At 45.4% G+C, this 15,000-nt stretch overlaps 1 protein-coding gene across 6 annotated transcripts in view; it reads left to right on the top strand.

Annotated features, from left to right (window-relative positions):
* Positions 1-15,000, top strand: part of LOC125302452 (low-density lipoprotein receptor-related protein 1-like) — a 159,986-nt gene that overhangs the window by 53,382 nt on the left and 91,604 nt on the right. For all 6 annotated transcript variants that reach the window (XM_048255626.1, XM_048255625.1, XM_048255624.1 and 3 more), the window contains exons 7-12: positions 7,138-7,300; positions 7,728-7,950; positions 9,621-9,810; positions 10,218-10,361; positions 13,470-13,706; positions 14,788-14,968. In XM_048255626.1, coding sequence (XP_048111583.1) covers positions 7,138-7,300; positions 7,728-7,950; positions 9,621-9,810; positions 10,218-10,361; positions 13,470-13,706; positions 14,788-14,968 — 1,138 coding nt within the window. The remainder of the gene's footprint in view (positions 1-7,137; positions 7,301-7,727; positions 7,951-9,620; positions 9,811-10,217; positions 10,362-13,469; positions 13,707-14,787; positions 14,969-15,000) is intronic.

Genomic DNA, 15,000 nt, shown 5'->3' with positions numbered 1-15,000 from the left:
TAGAAAGCCAGCCAACAGTGTGGGTGTCTGAATTACTGTGCATGGGGGTTTTGTGGGTAAACGTATCCGGCACTGTGACAACATACACAGATATTTGGGTGGAAAAGTAGTCCACCCCCCCCCCCCCCCCTTTCCACATCTCAATATCGTAAGCTTTGTTAAGCATCTGTGTGGGTAGGTGTGTGTAGTTGGGCAGAAACCACACACACACACATACACACACAGAGACACACACAAAGACACACACACACATAGTCTGTTTCGTGTTTTTTTTTTGTTGGTGCATGCTATGGGATTAAAATTATTTGTCACCTCTGAAGCTAATCTTCTAATTGGTCCCTGGGAAACAAGTGAATGGATGAGTGATGAAATGAAAGATGCCTAGTAATTGAGGTCCTAACACCAATTTGACTTAAATTTCATTTTCTAGTGTGGCTTTCGGAGTCTGAGACGAATGTGCAGCTCGCAGCAGCTTAAATACCCGGTGTGTGCATCCTGCATGTGCCCAGCACACTACGTCAGCACTTACTGTAATAGATTTGGTCATCAGCTGACCCGTGTGTGTGTGTGTGTGTGTGTGTGGATCTATGCATGGCCTGTGTGTGGATTCATGCATGATGTGTGTTTGTGTGTATGTGAGAGAGTGTGTGTATGGATGGCCTGTTTGTGTGTGTGTGTGTGTGTGTGTGTGTGTGTGTGTGTGTGTGTGTACACGGATATATCAATGAATCACTCTCAGTAGACTTTCTCAGCATGAGTCTGGTGTCAGCATTTTGTTGCCATGGTATTTGTGTAGTTGTTTATTTGGGGAGGCCGTGGGTATTTATTTATTAATTTCTGTGTTTATTTCTCCGTGCTGAATAGGGCGCACTGGGACTGCAATGCTTAGCGCAGGACAGACACGCCAAAGAGAAGTGGGAGACAGAAAGAGATGGAGGGAGAGAGAGGGAGGACCGAGAGAGAGAGAGACGGGGAGAGAAAGAGAGGGAGGGAGAGAAGAAAGCAGAATGGAGCATTTAAGAACAACAGTGCGAAAGAAAGTAGAATAGAATAAAAGAGTGAAGAACATAAAGAAGGAGGGAGAGGCTTTGGGTGTGTGTGTGTGTGTGTTTGTGTGTGTGTGTGTGTGTGTGTGTGTGTGTGTGTGTGTGTGTGTGTGTGTGTGTGTGTGTGTGTGTGTGTGTGTGTGTGTGTGTGTGTGTGATGTGTGATGATGTGTGAGCTGCTTAGTTTTTCAGCTTTTGTGGAAAACTCTGAAAAAGTCCTGGGCTCTGAAATGGAAAACAGCAATTGCATTTTGCTGCCCATTTTTTTGGCCTGTCGACTTTCACTGCTATGTCAGGCATTTAATCTCTCTTTTCTCCCCTTCTCTCTCTCTCTCTCTCTCTCTCTCTCTCTCTCTCTTTCTCTTTCTCGTTCTTTCCCCTCTCTCATTCTCTCTATTCTTAAGTATCCATCTCTCTCTTTCTTTCTCCCTCTCACCATTGCTCCCTCTTCCTTGTCAGTCTGCCATTTGTATTTTTATTATCTGTCCTCTTGATTCCTTTAATTCTCCCTAGGCCTCCCCCCTCTGTTTTTCTATCTGTTTGTCTGTGTGTCTGTGTGAGTGTGTGTGTTTCTGTCTATCTCTCAGTCCCTGGATGAGGTTACTCCCAGATTCCTTGTTTGGAGTGCTCCCCTGTTTTTGTCCTGGGGTTGTGTTTTTGCGAGATTTCAGCTTGATGGCTATTCCAGATGACTTTTTTGGGGGTTGTTGGGCTCAGTCAGATCCTTGGTCCTTCCCCCTATAAAGGCCACTGCAGAGCTGCAACGAGCCTTTAAATCTCTCAAAGCCCTTCAAAGTGGGAGAGTTTCTGAGGGAACCAGGAGAGAAAAACATCTGAATAGACCTGAAACCTTTCAGCCATTTTGAGCCCTTTGATGCAGACCACTCTGCTCGGCATGGAGCTTGTTGATAAAGATACTGTGTGGTACTTTGATATTAGGTCTGTGTGTGTGTGTGTGTGCGTGTGTGTGATGTTCAGGAGAAAATATACACATCAATTCCAACATTTCAGACCTAATATCAAAGTACCACACAGTATCTTTATGTGTGTGTGTGTGTGTAGATAGATAGATAGATAGATAGATAGATAGATACTTTATTGATCCCCAGGGGAAATTCAAGTGTGTGTGTGTGTGTGTGTGTGTGTGTGTGTGTGCGCGTGTCTGTGTGTGTATACATGTGTCTTTCTGTGTGTGTGTGTGACTATGTGCATCTGTCTGTGTGTGTCTGGGCCTCTGTCTGTGTGTGAGTGTCTCTGTCTGTGTTTGTCTATCTGTGCGTGTCTGTTTGTGTGTATATCTGTATGTCTGTGTGTGCCACATTCACACACCTTGGTTTCTTTTCATGTTGTTTATATGTGTGTTTTCCTTTATTCTAGTTTCCATTCTGTCTACATCTTGTGTATGGGTTTGTAAAGCCTCTTTTCCCCATGTTTTTGAAATTCCCTTTCTAAATATCAGTGTTTATCCATCTTAACTCTAGGAATGTCTGTACCACAAAGAGGCTTATGTGTTAAGGAAAATTGGAAGTAGACATTTCTAAATGGGAAAGAAGCAGCCTATCTTTATTAGCATTGTGTCTTTTATAGCACAGTTCCTTTAGTCTATGGGTCTGTTTTTCTGTCCCTTCAGAGGAGGGAGATGGAGGGAAGGAGAGGAGAGGAAAGGGGAGATTGAGAAGGAGTCATAAAAGAGGGAGAGAGAGAGAGGAGAGAGAGGCGTGAGCTATTGTTTATGTGAGCAGTGGAAGTGGTTTGCTGTTTCTGTGCAACACTTTCAATTTCCCAGGAATCAGATGAAGTTTGGAGGGCGATGTCCTGTTGAGTCTGAGAGGTCTTCTTGAATTATATGTGTGTGTGTGTGTGTGTGTGAGAGAGAGAGAGAGAGAGAGAGAGAGAGAGAGAGAGAGAGAGAGAGAGAGAGAGAGAGAGAGAGAGAGAGAGAGAGAGAGAGAGAGAGAGAGAGAGAGAGAGAGGAGAGAGAGGTGTGTGTGTGTGTGTGTGTGTGTGTGTGTGTCTGTCTGTGTGTGTATACATGTGTCTTTCTGTGTGTGTGTGTGACTATGTGCATCTGTCTGTGTGTGTCTGGGTCTCTGTCTGTGTGTGAGTGTCTCTGTCTGTGTTTGTCTATCTGTGCGTGTCTGTTTGTGTGTATATCTGTATGTCTGTGTGTGCCACATTCACACACCTTGGTTTCTTTTCATGTTGTTTATATGTGTGTTTTCCTTTATTCTAGTTTCCATTCTGTCTACATCTTGTGTATGGGTTTGTAAAGCCTCTTTTCCCCATGTTTTTGAAATTCCCTTTCTAAATATCAGTGTTTATCCATCTTAACTCTAGGAATGTCTGTACCACAAAGAGGCTTATGTGTTAAGGAAAATTGGAAGTAGACATTTCTAAATGGGAAAGAAGCAGCCTATCTTTATTAGCATTGTGTCTTTTATAGCACAGTTCCCTTTAGTCTATGGGTCTGTTTTTCTGTCCCTTCAGAGAGAGGGAGAGATGGAGGGAAGGAGAGAGGAAAGGGAGATTGAGAGAGTCATAAAGGGGAGAGAGAGGGAGAGAGAGAGGGAGAGAGAGAGGCGTGAGCTATTGTTTATGTGAGCAGTGGAAGTGGTTTTGCTGTTTCTGTGCAACACTTTCAATTTCCCAGGAATCAGATGAAGTTTGGAGGGCGATGTCCTGTTGAGTCTGAGAGGTCTTCTTGAATTATATGTGTGTGTGTGTGTGTGTGAGAGAGAGAGAGAGAGAGAGAGAGAGAGAGAGAGAGAGAGAGAGAGAGAGAGAGAGAGAGAGAGAGAGAGAGAGAGAGAGAGAGAGAGAGGGCAGAGAGAGAGAGAGACACACACACATCTGTGTGTGCTTAGTGCCAGTTTTGCTTTTTTTTTTTCTCTGAAGGTGTTGTTGCCCAACTTTCCTCCTCTCTTTCCTCCATTCTACCCATCCTCCTCTCCTCCTCACAGTCAGTCAGACACATGGCCCATCTCCTCTAGAGGCGTCAGCTGGAATGCTGCACTCAGAAGTCGGAAGTTTTTAAAGAGTGAGCAGCACCTTTGGGAATACGGCCCTTTGATTCCCATAAAACCAAAAACCGTGTGAACGCCTTTGTAGGAACTAGAACCTAATTTCTGTCTCATCCTCTCCATTCCTTCCCTCTCTCTCTATCCCTCCATCTCTCTAGCACTGCTTCATTAGGTCTATTTTTGGATTTCTAAACCTGTCTTTCTCTCTGTCTTCCCCTCGTCCCCTGTTTTAGAATGGCTTATTGCACTATTGTCATGTATCTACATAATAATCATATCTCAGAATATTGCTGACTGCATGATCTATGCATCAGAGAGAGACTGGTTTATGTAACTTAGTTGATTTATCTTGAGAAAATCACCCATCAGCCACATCCACTCATCCGTAGGTAGGGTAGATTAGTTCATCTGATTAGTTCGATACTATGGGAGGGACTGCAAGAGCTGATTCAGTATCACTTGTCAAAGCATTGACCTTGAGTGGGAAAGGAGAGGGGGAGAAAGACTAGGCTGGGGAGTTAGGGGGTGAACTATTGTGGTTGTTGTATGGACTTTAAGATCACTGTGTGTGTATTTGGGGGGGGGGGGCTCAGTGTCGGTCGGCATCCCTGAAGCCCTGAAGAGCATGGAAATGTGGTGTGGTGATGGTCGCAGCTGTGAAAACACATATCTTTGTGGGAGGCAGTGTAATGCATTCAAAGACACACACACACACACACACACACACACACACACACACACACACACACACACACACACACAAAAAGAGGCCTGACTCAGCTCTTGTGCACAGAAAGGGCTCCATTGTAAGGGTGAAGCAGAAAGGAGAGACGTAAAGCCCATGGGAGCCAATACCCCTACAGTCCCCAATATTAATATTGGGACTATTTAAAGAAAGGTCTGGAAGCAGCCCACTCGTGTGTGTGTCAGAGATCAGAGACTGTGTGTGTGTGTGTGTGTGAGAGAGAGAGTTTCACTGATACATGTATATGTCTTGGAGACAGAGAGTGAAGGAATGAAATGTAAAAACTATGTTAAGAATGGTGGCATGTTTGGGTGGATATCTGTGCGTGTCACATCTGCATGTGTAAAATGTGTGTGTGATGTGACTGCATCAATACTGTGGTTGGGTGTGGTGATGAGTACACATCTAGAGTGTGTGTGAGAGAGAGGAAGAGAGAATTTCTGCAAGTGTGTGTGTGTGTGTGTGCATGGGTGTCCCTGACACAGCAAAGTTCTGAGATTCCTCAGCTTGGTGTGTTTCCTGTGGGGCCGGGCCTGCTCCCTCTCTGAACTAAACACACTTCAGCAGAGTGGAATAATGCAGAGACTGAACCACGGGGACAGAGACAGAATAGATTCCTCTGCACTTTTTAGCACTTTGCTTCCAGTGAGAGTTTAAAATGTCTATTAGTCTGTCTGTCTATAAACAGGTAGCCTCATGGACACCATCTTTGCCAACATTGCACAAACTACACTCATGCCAGTATAGTTATTTTAAGCCAAATCAAGAAACCAAAGCCAAATCAGATGACAAAAAAAATCTGATGATTCATGTATGAGTTTGAAATCATTTATTGACTGAATGTTATATGAGCTTTCGACCTACAAAGGAAATGCCTCTGACATCGTCTAATTTACTTTTGTGCTTTGTTATGGCAGAATCGTACTGAATTGCTCGTAATTTACATTCAGACTGAACTGTGTTGGTCTCCACTTTGTTAAGAGCAGCTTGAGTCCAGTTCATCCATAGTTCAGACCATTTTTGGAATGTTGTTTGTCAGGAATGCTCCAAGTGGCTGACGAATGCACAGGCTAATCAAACAATCAAGCAAATAAATAATCGGTTCAGACTATCAAAACATGGGCGAGTCGCCTCTCTCTCCCCAGAGTCCTCCACATGTGTTACCAGAAGGTCAGAACCAACAGCAGCAGCTGAGGCCTCAATTCAGATTCCGATCTCAAGAAAATAGCTCCATATCACTCCTAATGGGGCGGCTGTTACATGGAAGGTGGTTAAGTTTATTTGGAACATTAGGCGTCTAATGTTCTAACTTAAGGAAGCTATCAGCAGATGTATGGGCTTTTTCCATGTCATGTCATTGTGGAACTTTTGTAAGGACAGCTTGTCTGAGAACAGATGTGGTGGTGGAGGAGGAGGAAGCAGGTTGGTGGTTTGGGTGTAGTCGAGGGTGGGCTTGTTATTAAGGACTATAAGTATGGCTCTCAGCCCCAGGTTATGTTTAGTCTAGATAGAAGCAGTTTGAGTGCCGAGATGACCAATGTCATGATCCTAAGCTCACAGAAATGACCCAGAGAGAGTGGAATAATGGCCTGCAAGGCACTACCTCCCTCACACTGTGTGTGTGTGCGCGTCCGTGTGTGTGTGTGTGTGTGTGTGTGTGTGTGTGTGTGTGTGTGTGTTTGAGCGCTTGTGTGTGGGTGTGTGTTCAACATGGCGCCTATTATTATTGCTTATTTTGGACTCTTGTCCATCTTGGAGCCATGAGTCAGCATTTCCCCTTCACATACACCAACTGTGTGTGGGTGTGTGTTCAACACACTTAATTTGGACTCTTTGTCCACACATGAGTCAGCACACACACCCCAACACACACACACACACACACACACACACACACACACACACACACACACACACACACACACACACACACAGACACACACACACACAGACACACACACACACAGACACAGACACACACACACATAGACACACAGACTGTCACCCTGGCTCCCTAGGCCACGTGTCTATGAAGTGTGTCTGGACAGTTGGGGTAAATAAACAGGGGGTTGGTGGGCAGGTATTTACATTAGAGCGAGAGAGAGCGAGAGGGTGGTGGGAGACAGAGACAGAGCATGGCAGCCATATGTCTGAACGCTGTGTGTGTGTGTGTGTGTGTGTGTGTGTGTGTGTGTGTAAGATCCTGTCCTCAGTTGTTACGCAGATGTTACCCAAAAAGAAAGGGTGTGAGCATTGTGAAGTTTGCATCATTTGACTTCACCATCTCTTTCCTCTTTCTCCCTCTCTCTCCTCGTCTCCTGTCCAGATGTGGAGCAGATGGCCATTGACTGGCTGACAGGAAACTTCTACTTCGTGGACGATGTGGATGACCGGGTGTTTGTGTGTGACAAAGACGGGACCACCTGTGTCACCCTGCTGGACCAGGAGCTCTACAACCCCAAAGGCATCGCACTGGACCCCAGCATGGGGTGAGTGTGCCCTTGCACGAATACACACACACACACACACACACACACACACACGTCCCACACACACACACACACACACACACACACACACACACACACACACACACAGATAGACACAGACACTTTTACTCACAGTCTCGCAAGTTCTCAATCAGTAAAGTGTCTAAATAAATCACATTCCTTTTTAAACATAAACATATACATATATGTACATTTTTTGATAGCAGCAGGAAGGATAGTGTCTAAATCTAAAGAAGCATTTATCTGGCCATGCCTTTTTCCATTATTGTCCATTACTTCTCATCTCTCCCTCTCTCATTGTCTCTGCTCTTTCTTTTCTTGTATCACTCTCTCTCTCCTCTCTCTCCCTCCTTTTACTTTATCTGTTTCTCCACTCTGTCACTTGCTGACTCTTTGTCTCTCACAGGAAGGTATTTTTCACTGACTACGGTCAGATCCCAAAAGTGGAGCGCTGTGACATGGATGGCCAGAACCGCACCAAGCTGGTGGACAGCAAGATCGTCTTCCCCCACGGCATCACGCTGGACCTGGTCAGCCGACTGGTGTACTGGGCAGACGCTTACCTGGACTACATCGAGGTGGTGGACTATGAGGGCAAGAACCGCCAGACAATCATCCAGGGCCTGCTGGTGAGTTGGGGGGGGGGGTCAGGGCATCATCATTGGGTGAGTGAGGGACCCAGACTGGATGGGGCTTTAGGGGCTGCAGGTGAAGAAGTGATCACTATGGGTAAAGATGAGCACTGCTAATGTGATGTGTGTGTGTGGTCGGGTTTGTGTAGGAATTAGGGATGGATTATATCGTATTGTTATCGATATACCAGTAGAATTCACCCCATGATAATAATTTGCCATATTGCGATATAAATGATGTAGGTGATGACATGTTTATATGTGCTGCAAGGTGGGCAGCTCACATGCAGAATGAGAACAAAGATGACTGAAAAATAAGCTTAAACTGTAGACCAGGAGTAGAGTTGATTACTTATGATAGTCTGGATCATGTTGAACTTTTTTGTGTTTGGCTCTCAAGGATTAAAAGCTGATGTGACTTTGGTGAATACTACTATTTTCATATTGTCATTTGTATTGTTATCGTGACATACTGCCATATACTGTAGTTTTAAGTTTATATCGACCATCCCTAGTAGGAATATGGTTTTCATCTTAGTGTTCAAAAACAGAAGCGTGACGGGGTCTGTGGGGGAGCGGTCAGAACAAGGCCAGATGCTGTGCAGATGAGGGATCAGATGTGTGTGAAACAGCAAAATTGGCCTGTTAAAACACATGACATTTTCTTTCAAGTCTGACTGCAGCCACCATCTGAACTACTGAACTAACTAAGAGCTGAGTCTTTGATTGAAGATGGGGCCTCAAGATGGCGCAGTCTTGAATTGCTTGAATTTAAGGTCTTGAAATTAATTCTTAAATGAACAGGGAGTCATGGAAGAGTGGCTTAAACTGGGTGCACGTGCTCACAGTTTTTAGTAAAAGTCAACATCCTTTGCATTTGCATTTTGGACCATAGGTTTGCACCATAGGAGAAGTGCCAGTCTTGGAGGTCATCTTGATTCACTAGTAATCGGTGCAGCTTTCAGATGATGCAGCTCTATCATCTTTCATGCTCCAAGTCTGAAAAGGATGACCTAATTATTTCTCTCTTTAGATGACCTAATCAGTTCTCTTTGGAGGTGGTCACTGTCAGTTTTGTCAAAATTTGCTTGTTACAGATTGCCATTTTCTTTTTTTACAACAGATCCTGGATGATGGTCATTTTTTCCCATTTAGTCTCTGCTTTATTCTTCTGGTCAAGCTCTCTCTGTGTCATTATGAGTAATGTACGATCCTCAGGTCTCAGTGAAATAGTCGTAATGCCCTTTAATAGTGCGCTAGGCTAGAGAGAGCGAGACACCATTTTCACTCTCTATGTCTGTCAGTGATGTGTGTATAGGTGTCATCAGGGTCTCTCTCCCAGTGACATTTTCAGTAGTCAGTCCATAGTGCGTATGCGTTCTGTTCAGTCCTAAATGTCTTTGTCTTGAATGTTGAAGAGTGACTGACAGCGGGATATGGCTCCTCAGAACCACGGAGATCAAACTGTACAAACTGTAACTTGGAGGCACGACCTGGAAAGAATAAACAGAATCTTGCAGGAGGTTAGGGAAAGACAGAAAGAAAGAAGAGTTTCTGAAATGTATCTAGCGAATGTTTTATGCACATTGAGCTCTACTTTGAGTGTGTGTTGATTTTTTCAGACAAGAGAAATGAACAAATCTTTTGACCCCTCCTCCCTCTCCCAGATTGAGCACCTATATGGCCTAACAGTGTTTGAGAACTACCTGTACGCCACCAACTCGGACAATGCCAACATGCAGCCCAAGACCAGCGTCATTCGCATCAACCGCTTCAACAGCTCTGACTACCAGGTGGTCACGCGGGTGGACAAGGGAGGCGCCCTGCACGTCTACCATCAAAGGAGGCAGCCCCCAGGTATGCTGTAGGGGCCGCATCCATCATCCATGGCATACTCTCAATCTCATCAGTGGGAAGGGCTAAGTGGGTCTGGACACAAGTCAGAGTCTAGACAGTAAGAATGCTGTGAGAATTGCGTATTGAGCCAAGTAAACCTCTTTTGAACCATTGTCTCTTTAAGTGTTTATATATCTATATCTATATCTAACTATATCTATATATCTATATATATATATATATTCATCTTGCTACTTTTTTAGATTATTATTATACATTTAGATTATACAGCCAAAGCTAGTGTTAACCTCCACCTGACTTCCATCTCTCTGGCTTTGTCTCCTGCCGTCTCTCTCTCTTTCTGTCTCTCCTTCTGTCTGTTTCTCTCTCTCTCTCTGTCTCCCTCTCTCCCTGTCCTGCCACTGCAGTGCGGAGTCACGCGTGTGAGCTGGACCCAAACGGTAAGGCGGGCGGCTGCTCGGACATCTGCCTGCTGGGGAACAGCCACAAGACCCGCACCTGCCGCTGCCGCTCCGGCTTCAGTCTAGGCAGCGACGGCAAATCCTGCAAGAGTGAGTGTCCCCGCCGCCACCACTGCACAGAGCAGCACAGAGCAACACAGGCATGCTGGGTAAACCAGTCATGTAAGGCAAGATGGCTGCCGAGGATGAATATGATTTCTCACTGGAGTATCAGTCCTTCAGTCAAGAAAGAACTCGCACACCAGTGTTCCCGATGCAAGTTTTAATCCAACTAGTGATGAAAAAGCAACTGGGGTATTCACTGGGCAACTGGGGTTCTCACTGGGGTATAAATGTGAAGAAGGCACAGAGAGACACAGGAAAATGAATAGAAATGGGCCTATCATATCCAGGTCCCATTTATGTAGCATAAAAATGAAAGATGAGTGATTCTCAGACTGTATAGAAGTCAGTTCAATTACAGTAGATTGTGAAGCATTATAGCCGATTTCTCAATGGCAAGGGTTTTTCTATTGTTGTTGGGCACAGGCGGCAAGGATGAGATGTGGTGAAAGAGGATCCAAAATGGTTTGACCATGCATAGGTCTGTTCCCTAAATGCCATGAATAGAAAGTAATAAGGGAGAAATAGCCACTGAAGAATCTGCCCAGGTTAATTTACTTACTTTCAGCCAATCATCTCCAGGCTCTTTGTGTAGTACGTTCAATCGAATTTGAGCCTGTATTGTGACATCACCTGTGTGTGTGTGTGTGTGTGTGTGTGTGTGTGTGTGTGTGTGTGTGTATGTGAGAGAGGAGAGAGAGAGATAGAGAGACACCTGTTAGTTCCCAGCCACTGTCTCATTAATCAAAGCTAGCCCTCGAGAGTGAAGACGCGGCTCTGACAGCAATAGAGGAATTGATTGCGTTATTGAGCCAAGTCCAAGGACGCCCAAAAGGTTGATTTGGTGGGTGCTTCTCCCACCCCACCCCCAAACTCACACCCACACACACACCTCTCCAAAAACCCAGGGGCAGCACCAGGTGTCGTGTGAATGCAGGCTGTGATTAATCAGACAGGGCTGGGGCAGAATGACCGGAGGAAATGCTGATTCATGTGGAATGAAGGGCTCTCACTCCTGACCAGATCGGTGTGGGTTTGTTCGGTCGACTGGGTTGAGATTGTTGGGGTTGATCGAGGCTTTGTTGAGATTATTTTCGATCCACACACACACACGCCGTGCGGCGCACACACACACACACACACACACACACACACACACACACATTCCCGCATACATATACACACACTTACAAACACAAAGACATACACACCTTCTTTAGGTGCAGAGCTTCATCAGGCATGCCCTTTCTTGATTGATGGAGAGAATAAGAGAGGAGAGAGAGAAAGAGATGGAGGGACGACATCATTACAATGCTGACTGATTGAATTCAGCCTGCTGGGCTTTAGCTCATGTCATGAGTGGTGAATTGGTATTCATAAGATTGGTAGTGCATAAATATAGGCATATGAAATGACTATTAATGATGTCTTTTCATTGAAGTTGTCTGGTGTATTATTGCTATTTGATGATACATGTAGAGAATTCTACAGAGAGCCCCTGTAGTGTTTCATCTTTAATAGACTATTGAATATTGAAATACTTTCTGCTGCCATTCGCCCTTTATGCAGTCAGGCCACTGGAGAACACCCTTTATTGATTCCGTTCATCTTGATTCATCCAGGTGTTTTTTTTGTGGGTGTGTATGAGTGTGTGGGTTTGTGTGTGTGTGTGTGTGTGTGTGTGTGTGTGTGAGAGAGGAGAGAGAGATAGAGAGACACCTGTTAGTTCCCAGCCACTGTCTCATTAATCAAAGCTAGCCCACCAGTGAAGAGGCGGCTCTGACAGCAATAGAGGAATTGATTGCGTTATTGAGCCAAGTCAAGGGCCTTAAAAGGTTGATTTGGTGGGTGCTTCTCCCACCCCACACCCCAAACTCACACCCACACACACACCTCCAAAACCAGGGGGCAGCACCAGGTGTCGTGTGAATGCAGGCTGTGATTAATCAGACAGGGGCTGGGGCAGAAAACCCGGAGGAAATGCTGATTCATGTGGAATGAAGGGCTCTCACTCCTGACCAGATCGGTGTGGGTTTTGTTAGGTCGACTGGGTTGAGATTGTTGGGGTTGATCGAGGCTCTGTTGAGATTATTATCGATCCACACACACACACGCCCGTCGTACACACACACACACACACACACACACACACACACACACATTCCATACATATACACACTTACAAACACAAAGACATACACACCTTCTTTGGGTGCAGAGCTTCATCAGGCATGCCCTTTCTTGATTGATGGAGAGAATAAGAGAGGAGAGAGAAAGAGATGGAGGGACGACATCATTACAATGCTGACTGATTGAATTCAGCCTGCTGGGCTTTAGCTCATGTCATGAGTGGTGAATTGGTATTCATAAGATTGGTAGTGCATAAATATAGGCATATGAAATGACTATTAATGATGTCTTTTCATTGAAGTTGTCTGGTGTATTATTGCTATTTGATGATACATGTAGAGAATTCTACAGAGAGCCCCTGTAGTGTTTCATCTTTAATAGACTATTGAATATTGAAATACTTTCTGCTGCCATTCGCCCTTTATGCAGTCAGGCCACTGGAGAACACCCTTTTATTGATTCCGTTCATCTTGATTCATCCAGGTGTTTTTGTGGGTGTGTATGAGTGTGTGGGTTTGTGTGTGTGTGTGTGTGTGTGTGTGTGTGTGTGCGCGCGCAGGCATGTGCACATGCTTGCATGCCTGCATGTTGAAACCCATGTCAATGGATTGTAGGACTCAGTAGTCAGCTCCTGTGCTCACGCTGGTTGAGTCTGTGTGGTACTTCTCCAGTGCTCTGTAGCACCATCTCTGTTCAGCCATGGTCTCCGCTGTCCAGCTCTCTGGTGGTCTGTGAATCATCCTTTAATTATGTAAACACACTTCAAGTCTTCACGGAAGTGATGGTGAACACACAAACAAATATAAAAAGTGATAAACAACAAAAGCCATGTGTGTGGTTGCAACACTTCAAGTGTGCGTGCGTACGCCTCGTTAGCCTCCTCCTGGACCTCTGATACATTGAGAAATTTGACCTCTTCCGAATGGCTGACCTCCCTTTTCCTTCTTCCCTTCCTGCCCCGCACAGAGCCAGAGCACGAGCTCTTCCTGGTCTACGGGAAAGGTCGCCCGGGGGTCATCCGCGGGATGGACATGAATGCCAAGGTGCCGGACGAGTACATGATCCCCATCGAGAACCTGATGAACCCGCGGGCCCTGGACTTCCACGCCGCCAGCGAGTTCATCTACTTCGCCGACGCCACCAGCTATATCATTGGACGGCAGAAGATCGATGGTACAGAGAGGGACACCATCGTCAAGGAAGGTAGAGTACCACTGACCTCAGGGACTCAATCTTTCAGTCGACCCTGAAATATTACACTCTCTGCGACCCCTTAGAGCCTAACAGTCATCCACTTTAGTGACTGTGAATGACACTGTTCTCATGGAAGTCCCCTTGCTTTAGAGTCTCCTAAAGCAAGCATGCCTCAGTCTTCAGGCAGATTTTGAACCCACATGATGTATGGGCGTGTATACACATGTATAGGTTCTTTCATTCACTGTGTAATTATCCTCTCTCCTATACGCACACATACACACAAACAAACACAGATACACACACACGCATACACATACACATGTCTCTCTCTCTCTCTCTCTCTCTTTCTTTCTCTCTCTTATCTTTAGCAAGCTTGCACTTCTTATATCTATCACCCTCCTGCGTAGCCTCACAGAGCAGTTTTGCGTTTATACAGTCTTGCTTTTATGCTTAGTCCTTGTCTCAGCAAGCCAGGGTTGTCCAGCCGTAGTAAGCACAATCACAAGACACTACAGTAATACTCTGCTTATTCTCAGCAGCGGGATCTATTATACTGAATGGATCAGTGACAGAATATACATTTACACAAATATACCCATGCTGCTATGAAGGACTGATCAGCCCTGTGTTATGTAAGGGATAATGTATAGCACGGCTGTAATTATTGCGAAAATAAGTCCCGACAGGGCGAACTGGAGCCAGCGGAGGGGTCTTGCTTCGCCCTGAAGGGACTTATTTTCCCAATAATGACCGATGTTCTATACATTATCCCGCTTATTATACGGCTATTTGATGAGAAACAAATAGTTCGGAACACACACTGAACTTGAATCAAATGTTCTTTAGAACACAGCTGATCAACCGTCTGCCTTCACTTGTGAATGAAAATCCGTTGCCATTGACAGCGGTCATTATTTGGGGGTCCTTAGACGAAAATAATGACCGGTAGAACTTTGGGAAATCCCATTCAAGTCTATGGAGCGTTCTACTTGCAGTGTGAAGAGCCGTATAATAATTGTTCTTAGTTGTTTATTGGTGCCATTGAGTACTGACTTCTGACTACCGTGCGCCTCGGTGTCTCTCTCAGGGATCCACACAGTCGAGGGCATTGCGGTGGACTGGATGGCAGATAACCTGTACTGGACTGACGACGGGCCCAAGAAGACCATCAGTGTGGCTCGGCTGGAGAAGGCCTCGCAGACCCGGAAGACGCTCATCGAGGGGAAGATGACGCACCCACGAGCCATCGTGGTGGACCCCCTGCACGGGTAAGTGTGTGGGAGTAACATGGCCCCATCTG

Source organism: Alosa alosa, chromosome 10 (assembly GCF_017589495.1).
Source record: "Alosa alosa isolate M-15738 ecotype Scorff River chromosome 10, AALO_Geno_1.1, whole genome shotgun sequence".
Taxonomy (NCBI): Eukaryota; Metazoa; Chordata; class Actinopteri; order Clupeiformes; family Clupeidae; genus Alosa; species Alosa alosa.
Note: the sequence above shows the minus strand (reverse complement) of the source record. Positions and strands in the feature narration are given on the sequence as shown.